Source organism: Rattus norvegicus, chromosome 9 (assembly GCF_036323735.1).
Source record: "Rattus norvegicus strain BN/NHsdMcwi chromosome 9, GRCr8, whole genome shotgun sequence".
In the NCBI taxonomy this organism is placed as follows: domain Eukaryota; kingdom Metazoa; phylum Chordata; class Mammalia; order Rodentia; family Muridae; genus Rattus; species Rattus norvegicus.
The window spans coordinates 14695636-14705427 of record NC_086027.1 but is presented as its reverse complement, the minus strand read 5'-3'; the positions used below and the strand labels follow the sequence as shown (position 1 = coordinate 14705427).

Here is a 9792-nt window from a genome sequence, read left to right as displayed (position 1 = left end):
CAGGGTTGTAAGCAACCCTCCCCAGCAAAAGCATTGTTGACTTCTAATGAAGCAGAGAGAAATATCTAGCTTTGAAATAGAGGTTGCCAAATGGTATTCCCAGCGACACATGAGAGACTGGAGGAAAGGGTCCCCACAGAAAATCATTAGTTTGGGGAGAGCTGGTTATTAGGTAGGCCATAGAACTTTCCAGTGACATCACCAGTAAGCACTTCACTGGGCAATCTATTGTATCTAAGAGATCCCTAGAATCTTCTGTGATGTCACCAGTGTTGTGGTGACACCAACTGCCTTTGGGATATTACTTCAGTTCCCTTTGGGTTCACAAGCAGTCATGTTTCGCCAGCTGCTCAGGCTATTTCAGAAGGAAAGGGGAGATCAAGGAGAGACCATACCAGGTCAGAGGGAAGCTGACCTCCTCTCTAGTGAAACAGGAAGGAGGAAATCATTCTGGGGAAGGCTTGGTGAGTCCTGGGCAGAGTTGGGGAACATCCTCAAGGAGGTAGGTTTGAGATGTGCCTTCTAAGGCTAGGCCTTACAAGCAGGAGCCTTGGGATTTCTCAAAGGCAAACCAAGAGTCAGGAGTTCCTAATCTTAAATTTGAGAGAAAGACATAAAGTGGTAAGCCTTCAGTGTCTTTTCTTGAAGTTTTTTAACTGTGAGTGTCAATGAATGGCAGGAGGAGGCACTGTGAGATTAACAATGTGACCATCCATGGTTGGGAGTTGAAGCACTTCATCCTCTAGATTACTGTAGGTTACATAAGTCTATGATGGCGAGAACAAGGAAGGATGCACCCCTAGTCATGAATTGAGTTCTCAGACACTTTGGGCTGGAACACAGATGATTAGAGCTTGATGGAGCTAAGCATTATGAACTCCAGGATTAACTGCACCACATCTGATATGAGATAATATTATCCCAGATGTTTATGTCTCAGTCAGGTTATAACTTTCAGTGTCAGGGGTCCTATAATAGTGACTGTGGCACGTGTATGGCATTAGAGGTTGGGAAGAGGGTCATAGCTTAAAGTCCAGCTTCAAAATAGCTTTCTGCTCTTTTTGGGATTCACACAGTCTACCATTTCATCTTCCTCAACTGCCTTTTGGTATTCAGAATGGTCTTTTCCTCCCATGGGCCATCAAATATGCAAATTCACTTGGGTTTATCTATCTACAGGTTTTGGTAGGATGGCATCATCCCAAAATGTCATCAGTCAGCAAGTGGAGTGTGTAAAGAAACTGGAGGAACTCAAATTTGAAATCCAGAAGTGTCAATTCGAGAGGGATGAACTTTACCAAATCCTGGACCTTTATATCTATGATGATTGGGACCACAGGTAGTCATTATGCCCAGTAACCTGTTCACTGTCTTGTGCTCTCTCTCTGCTAACCCAAGATTTCCTCATAGCACGAGAGAGTTTCACCTCTCATCCTGGATTTTAAGGAGAGTTGGCATGCATTAGCTTGTGAGATAAGCTAGGTGCTGTGTGTTTGGGGTTAACCTGTTTTGTAGTTGACCCTGAGCCTCTTGGATTAGCATTGGTTCTGTCAACAGCTGGAAGGACCTGGTCACACTTACTGCAACTGTGTGTGTGAATGAAATGCCTGCAGGTCATCACTCTTTTCCTCTGAATTTGTTCATTATACACTGATTCTATGGCACCTCCATGGATGTAGTTGGCATTCTAAATGTGTTTGGATATGGGTTGGTATGTATATATGTGGATGTATTTGTTGGTGTTTTCCTCAGGATCAGGACGTCTGGGACCTTTGATGGGGTCTGAGTATTTGTGTGATGGACAGTTTGCAGGTCATGATAGTGATGAGCACGTGGGCCCACGTTGATCTACAGAGCACTTTGCTCCTTCTGTATACCTTGGTGGCACACAGGACTCTCCTGAGGGGAGGAGGTGCTATAAATCCTCTTCCCTATCAAACATATTTATGCCCTCTGAGAATTCATGTAACAATAGAAACCAAGGATTGAGTATACCTGCTTTCAAAACAAGAGAAATGTCATCACAGCTTTCTCTTGGGCCCAAAGCTGTGGCACAGACTGGAGGAATTTTCTTCCTGAACTAGTCAATTCCATCATGCTCACCTGGCCAGCTCTTGAAGGTCAGGTCCCTCCAATTGGTCCCTTGGCTCTGTTGTCCTGTGCCCAGGATAATAAACTTAACCAGTACAAATACTTTGAAGGAGCAAGTATGTGGTACATACTGAGTTCAAGTAATCGAGAGAACAGTCTGATTTTACCTAATTTGTTTCACCTGCTTTTGATCTTTAGTTTTTTATTTTTTTAACTATCCAGGGATTGTTCATTGTGCCCTAGAAATGGTCACTGTGGTCTTGACCGTTCTTATCCCCAAACAGGCAGCTCTCAGGCTCTGCCCTCTCCTATATAGTGAGTCTTTGCAGAACCATATCTCCCCAAGATTCCAAGGAGTCCTTATTTCAAAACAAATGTTTGCTTATGTACATGGAAATATTTTCTGTGGATTGAGTCTCACTGTTGCGTTTTGGTCTGGTTTTTCAGTTTGCCACTTTCTTCCCTTCCACCATTCCTTGAATTTGAACTGTTTTATTATATATTTTTTATTTACATTTCACCTAATTCTGAAATCATGAGTTCAAAATGTTATTTGTTCCTTTGGCCATGACCTAACCCAGGCTGGATGTCGAATTGCCAGTCCTTCAATCTGAACATGAGATGAGAATGATGGCTATGCAAATGATGACCAACTCAATAAGTGATGCCATGGAGAGGTACAAGGAGCTCATACAAGTGAACAGTTCCTACCGGTGAGTCGCTGACAGAGATGAGAACCCAGCACTAGGCAGGGAATGCTTCTGTCCTGTGTGACTTTGAACCAAAGTCAGGGCTCTGGTTCTGTAGTGTCTGACTCTTAACAAGAAGCCTGCCTTGTGGCAAGGGTCTTAGATTTGTAGCTCTTGAACTCAGTTGTCCTACATGTGAAGGGTGTAGAAGACCTTCCAATTGTTATTTTCCCCATTAAGGATCCTCTAGATAGAAAAGGTTTGCACCATAATGGGAATATCAATCAACTCTGAATCTCTAGAACTCTGACAGGATGTCTATGATCCATGAGAAACACATGGAAAGATTATACAGCTATTGGATCTTCAACCACCCCTCAGAGGGGATTTCCCCACTCCGTCAAGATGTTTTCAGCATACTATGGACATATAAGCACCCATATGGACCATTTCTTCTTCCTTGATTTATATAAACCGTCTTAGTGTCAGGATTTTCAGAAGTACTTTGATTCACAGGGAATGTGTCCCTGGATTTGACCTCCTCTAATTGGTGTTAACTTGTATAGTGTGGCTCTATTCTGGGGATTTCTGGGGATGAGGGCCCTTGAAGGGATGATTGGACTTGCAGGAGTGACAGGCAAATAGAAGCTGGCTGGGTTTACCATTGTTTGTTTGTGGTTCAGCATCAGGCAATCCCAGCTCCTGCGTGAACAAGCTCAATTGAAGAACAATATACAGATTTTGCTGAATGAGAAGAGAGAACTGCTGGTGGAGCAGACTGAACTGCCAGCATCCTCTGTGGAGACAAAGAGGTTCTGTGAAGAGGCTGGAATGAACATCTGTGTCCCCAGAGCCAAGCAGCAGCAGGTAGGGTTAGGACTCAGGGTCAGGTTGTCCTCATGTCTTACCATAAACATAGACAACCAATGTAACTGTCTATTGACTGATCCATGTCCTGACCTAGGTCTCATCCAAGTGTTCATTTATGTGATTGTTTACAAGGCTTTCTGTGGAGATAGCCCTTTTTCAAGAAACTGCATGTTTGGAAAGCAAATGCTCCTGCTCTTCGAGAATCTGCAGTTTATTAAGGGAGATAGGTTGATCACACAGCACAGCACTACATGCCATTATGTATGGAGGGTGCTATGTGGGAGCCCCTCTTTAGACTAGAACAGGGCTTTGAGAGATGAAGCAAAAGCCCAGAGCCCATTTTCCTTACAGGGATCGTGTGAGACTCAGGAAGTAAGTAGTTTTCAAGGAGGAGAGCCTGGTGGAAATGCCAAAGAAATGGTTCTCATTGTCATCTTTTGGTGGATTTGTTCTTTCTCCCCCATTTTCCCTGTATATCGAGACCATCTCTTCATGCTTCCTGAATCATGGTTACCTGACAGAGCCTGAGGAGCAGCATGTCAGTCCTGATTTGTTCGAGTGTTGCTGGAGAGTTCATATCTTGACCTTACACTCTGTAGATGCTTGGAAAAGCAGGGATGTGGAAAAGTGTTCTCAAAACCTGACAATTGCCATGAGATATTTGAGACTTCAAGAACAGAGTTATCTACCCCCATTCTCATCAAGAAGAGTGCTATCTAGGCCTTTTTGTTCCTCTCAGGAAAAATGGCTGAGTAGTGATTCTCTCTTAAAATACCTGCTTTGAATAGTCTATATTATGTTGTTCCTCCAGCATGATGGGATCTTCATTGTTTTCTGCCGACTTGTGATTTTTGGGGTGTGTGTGTGTGTGTGTGTGTGTGTGTGTGTGTTTCTTTGTGCATAATTGCACAGGTGAGTCTCTATTGCCATGTTTCATGAGAAAAAGAATGTAAGAGTTCCCTTTGCATCCATGAATATCAAATATAGCACCCCAATCACTTGGAATCTCCACCTAACTCTGTACAGCAAAAGAACCCAAAACACTTGTAAAGTTAGATTTTTAAAGTGATTGGGGAAAAATGATTGGTCTGCATCAAAATCCTTTGGAGCACATCAAAGGAATGGAGTACATGAAGGTAAGGGGGGCTGCTTTATAAAATCCACTGATTTATGATCCTTCTCTGTTCTTTGTGAATTGTGAAAGCCCACTGGAAGGTTGTGTCACTCACTGTGTCTTCTCCAAGGTTGCTTTCCACATTGCCTGCTACCATTTCTTTCCAGCTACCTTGGCACACTACAGCTTCCCCTGGGAGTTTGGCTTGGATTTTATTCATTGAGAATTTGAGTTGCTTGGAGTTGTATCGTCATCCAGCAAAAGCCCCATAGCTATGCTGTGGTGCAAGAACAGGGCAGTTTCAGGAGCCCCTTTAGGTGCACAGATAATTTAAAGCGCTCCCCTATGTTATCTGTGTAGCATTCTGCAAGTGCTGTCAATCAACATCATTGTCTCTCAGTTAATTTCAGCCTCAATGGAGTTAGGAGAAATGATGAAATTCAGACGGGTCTGTTAGTGGACGATCAGAAAGGCCTGTGAGAAGCCATGTTCTTTAAGTGGAACAGAAGTGTTAGTTGACCCAGAGATCTCAGAGAAAAGAATAGGTGTCCAACTAGAGCAACTAGAGCACATCTGGGTTGTAGTGGTCCAAGGAGGGAAACTGTAGGAGAGGTTGGAGCCCTTCAATGGATTATGACTCAGTGTGAGATCATCCATGTAAGCATTTATTTATTTACTCCAAATATCTGTGACACAATCACATTATAGGTAGAAACATTGTTCATATGGATCCTGGTTATGGAGATTTCCTATGATTCTGGGGGCATAGCTTTGGGCATGAAGTCACTCAGGCTATGGTAAAGAGAGCTCCTATTAGAAGAAGCTGCACTCTATGGGGAAAGTCTGAAACAGTGAACAAGAACAGGAGTCTAGTCCACCACTAACATATGATCCTTTGCTGGGAAACAAGACTGCTCTACACAGCCTTGGGAACTTGCTAAGCCAGATAGGTAATAGGGAAAGAACCCTGATTCTATGTCGGCTTATTGGAGGGCAGCACACTGACTGAGCTGTCTATAGGCTATGACCACTATGTACATGTCCCCCTCAACATTTGTTTTTATGCCTCCAGAGTATCCTGGGGAATCATTATATTAAGCATTAAAAGGGAAAGTAAACACTGCAATGTACTATGTTTATATTGTGTAAGCACAAATGGCTTGTGTGTTTGCGAGTTTGTATTAGTGTGTCTGTGTGTCTGTGTGTGTGTTTGTGTGTGCACACAGGCATGCATGCTTCCATTGACAGTACACTCATCTGATGATCAGAATAATGAAGGATTAGAGGAAAGAATGCACGACATTCTGAAGCAGAGAACCAATCACCCAGGGAAGTAGCTTGGGAGGAACATTGTAGAAGCATTCTGATAATTTTGAGATCAGGTAGGAACACAGACTGGCAGAAGCCAATTGGATTTCCTGTCCCTATATAACTATCCTTTTTGGATGGCTGACCACTGACAAGGTTTTCACCATCAGTCACCTAAAGAACTACCCAGAGTATTGTTCTGGTACAGTTTATGGGAATTTTGTCCATGACACAATATGTATAATCCTCAGGATTTCTTTGTATTTTGTAATTCTTTCTTCCTGTTAACTCTCTGATAAGATCTGAGGACATTTTCTCTTCTGTCATCTCACAAATTGCATTACAATAACCATAGTCTTACAAGGGTGCTGTTATGTATGTCCATCACAATAAACTTTAATGTTCCTTGTGTATGCTGTGAGCACATTCTCAGTGATTACAGGATCTGTGCGGTGAGCATGGATTTGAAGTGAGATGGCTTCTCTGTGTATTTGCAGATTCAGTGGTTACAAATTGAACCTAGGCAGGTTCCTTCAGTGCTAACATAATCAGAACTTTCACCACAATTCTGGGCATGTTCTCCAGAAGGAATCCACATGGTATTCTAGGTTGCTCATACCATTCTTGAACTCAGATTCGGACCCAGCTACAATGTTATTATTCATAATAAACCTGGACCTGTAATATGCTCATTTTTCTCTTAATTCCGGTACAGTGCATAGTCCACAGTTCAAATTCTAGCAGTTTGAAAAGCTGAGATATAAATCCAAGCGCAGGTACTCTATGACACTTTGGGATGCAGGGACTGACATCAGCTGACAGGTCATGCTGGATTATCCAACTGAATAGAGCTGATGTAAGAGGGAGAGCTGAATGACAACCACTCACTAAACCTTTATTCCCTTGCTCTGCTAGGTCTGAAGTTCTCCAGCAGAAACTCGAACATGACACAGACCAGGACAAGATCTCCCTTGGAGAGAAGTGCTACAAGAGGAGAATTAAGTGTGCACAGCAAATGCACCACTATTGCATCTCATCTGTAATGTCCATAGCAATTGTGGACTGCACTTTCCTCCTTTATTTTATCTTCTTTGGATTGAGTAGGCTTTACTTTCACCTCAGCTCTCTCCAGCAAGTGTGCACTTTTGGAGGGACCCAGAGAAGTGCGGATGCACATCAATCAAGAGCTGCTGGTCATCCAGAAAGACTGTGCACGTGTAAATTTGTACTTGTCCTGATGGGTCATCCAGAAGAGTTTCATGGAGATCAGTTCACAACATTGGAAAGACTTTGAAACAAAGTCTGTAATACCATTTATACTCAGTATTGGTAGGCTTTTTCCTTAATACCCCCACTCCAACAAAACAGACCTACTTCCACTCCTCTTGAAAAGATTATTACCATCAGTAACTGCTTGTCTACTATGTCTCCCAGGCAAGCCACAGGCTATAAGTCTATTCTGCAAAAGGAGCAGCGAAAGAATGCTTAGCGCAGTTCCTCTATTTAAAGTTTGGTTGAGTTTTAATTGTTTTGGTTATTTGGTTTTCCTTCTATTCATTTGAAGTTTTGTTATTTATGTGTTGTTGTTTTCTTCATTTGCTTTTCTATTTTGATAAGGATATAGACTGTATATATTGACTACCTGCATCTGGTTACTATCAAGTAAATTGGATGTATTCTGGTGAATAAAAGAGTAATCTCAAACTCTTCACCCTTAAGAACCTTCTTTATTGATTATTAGTGTCAACATCTGAAGTCCCACAGCTATCAGGGAGGGATGGATCTCTGCATTCTCATGGGGACTGGGCATCAAATCACTTCCCAGTCAGACTGAGATTCAAAGGCAATTATGCAGTCACTGTTCACTGTGTTCCCAAATCTGTGAATTTCAACTTCATCATGCATACACTACCCACTGTGTATGCTTGCTGTCAAATATATAGTTACCTCTAAATTATACTCTGTGGATGACAGTATTGAAAAAATTAATGGGATAAACATTAATTTTCCTGTAATATCTCCCAGGACAAATCCTGCGGCGGAGAGTGCTGAACACCCAGGAATGCAGATAATCCTGAGACCACAGGACAGAAAGCGACTTCTGCCCAGCTCTTCCCACATCTCTGGCCCAATATTAATCTGCATGATGCCTCTGGAAACAGGAATAGAGGAGCAGTCAGCGGCAGGAACCTGCTTGGTCCAGCCTGGTCCCAGAACCGACGCAGACCCTGAGCATTTTTGAAGAAAACCAGAGGCATACAATTCTGTTTCCTGATTGTGGCTTTTTTTATTTGAAGCTCTAAACACCATTTTGTTGTTGTTGAATTTTAATTGAATATTTTTCATTTTGAATTCAAATGTTATTCCTTCCTTGTTTTCCAGAAATAAGTTCGAATACCATCAGCCTCCCCCTCTTCTATAAATGTATTCCCTTCACCAAACATCCACTTTCCCAGCCTAGGCAGGACCAAGGGCTGCTCATTCCATTTGTGCCCAAGAAGACCATCCTCTGATACACATGCAGATGGGGCCATGGCACAGTCCCTGTATAGTGATTGGGTAGTGGTTTAGTCTCTGGGAACTCTGCTTGGCAGGCATGGTTGTTCTTATGGGGTTGCAAGTCCCTTCAACTCTTTCAATCTTTCTGTAATTCCTCCAACTGAGGTCCAGTTCTCAGTTCAATGGTTTGCTGCTAGCATTCTCCACTGTATTTGACATGATCTGGCTGTGCCTCTCAGGAGACATCTATATCCAGTTCCTGTCAGCAATGCACCTCTTAGCTTCATCCACCTCATCTAGTTTGAAGGCTGTATATGTATAGGCCACTCGTGGGGTAGACTCTGAATGGCCATTCCTCCAGGCTCTGTTCTAAACTTTGCCTCCCTATCCCTTCAATAGGGATTCTTCTTCTCCTTTAAAGGAAGGAGTGAAGCACCAGCATTTTGGTCATCCTTCCTGAATTTCATTTGGTCTGTGAATCTTGGGGAATTCGAGCATTTGGGCTAATATCCACTTGTCAGTGAGTGCATACCATGTGAGTGTTTCTGTGATTGTGTTAACTCACTCAGGAGGATATTTTCTGGTTCATTCTCTTTGTCTATGAATTTCATGAAGTCATTGTTTTTGATATCTCTGTATTACTCCATTGTGTAGATGTACCACACTTTCTGTTTCCATTCCTCTGTTGAAGGGCATCTGGGATCTTTTCATTTTCTGACTATATTAATAAGGCTGCTATGAACATAGTGGAGGGTGTGCATTGTTGTATGTTGGAGCATCTTTTGGTTATATGTGCAAGAGAGGTATAGCTGGGTCCTCAGCTAGTGCAATGTCTAATTTTCTGAAGAACCTCCAGACTGATATCCAGAATGGTTGTACCAGTCTGCAATCCCTTCTGACCCCTGCGTGACCTCACTTAACTTTGTGAGCTTTGTGGGCTTCTACACTGCTGCTCTGAGAAGAACTGAAAACTAATGGAATAGATGTGTAGCTTCCCATTACCTTTGTCATTTTTATGATATTAGTAGGATAGGTTTGATTGAAATATATTCTCAGGAATATTCACAAAACCATTGTCTCTTGTGTACCATCTGGAGGAAGTACAAAGTTGACAGACAGTTCTTCCCAAACTTCCCAAAGCCAGGAAATCGGAGCATGAAGAAAGCCAAGTCCAAGGCATTCAAAACCAGCTTCCTCACCAATGCAACCAGGAAAGGCTTT

General features: G+C 42.5%; 1 protein-coding gene across 2 annotated transcripts; it reads left to right on the top strand.

The window, feature by feature from the left end:
* Positions 1–234: 234 nt before the first annotated feature.
* LOC134480520 (uncharacterized) lies at positions 235–8430 on the top strand. 2 transcript variants are annotated; one of them, XR_010054926.1, is made up of 6 exons: positions 235–464; positions 1180–1339; positions 2673–2804; positions 3464–3647; positions 6988–7372; positions 8098–8430. XR_010054926.1 is itself a non-coding variant. In XM_063268037.1 (5 exons), exons 1-5 carry the CDS (start codon positions 335–337, stop codon positions 6991–6993), a joined length of 612 nt encoding a protein of 203 aa, XP_063124107.1. In that variant the 5' UTR covers positions 235–334; the 3' UTR covers positions 6994–7776. The 2 variants fall into 2 exon arrangements, 1 of the variants encoding a protein (XP_063124107.1); XM_063268037.1 differs by lacking the exon at positions 8098–8430 and having other exon boundaries at positions 6988–7776.
* The last annotated feature ends 1362 nt before the right edge of the window (positions 8431–9792 follow it).

Coding starts and splice junctions, on each gene's coding strand:
- LOC134480520 (XM_063268037.1), top strand. CDS start 335: ATGTTTCGCCAGCTGCTCAGGCTATTTCAGAAGGAAAGGGGAGATCAA. Junction 1,340..2,672: donor TATGATGATTGGGACCACAG/GTAGTCATTATG, acceptor GACCTAACCCAG/GCTGGATGTCGAATTGCCAG. Junction 2,805..3,463: donor CAAGTGAACAGTTCCTACCG/GTGAGTCGCTGA, acceptor TTTGTGGTTCAG/CATCAGGCAATCCCAGCTCC.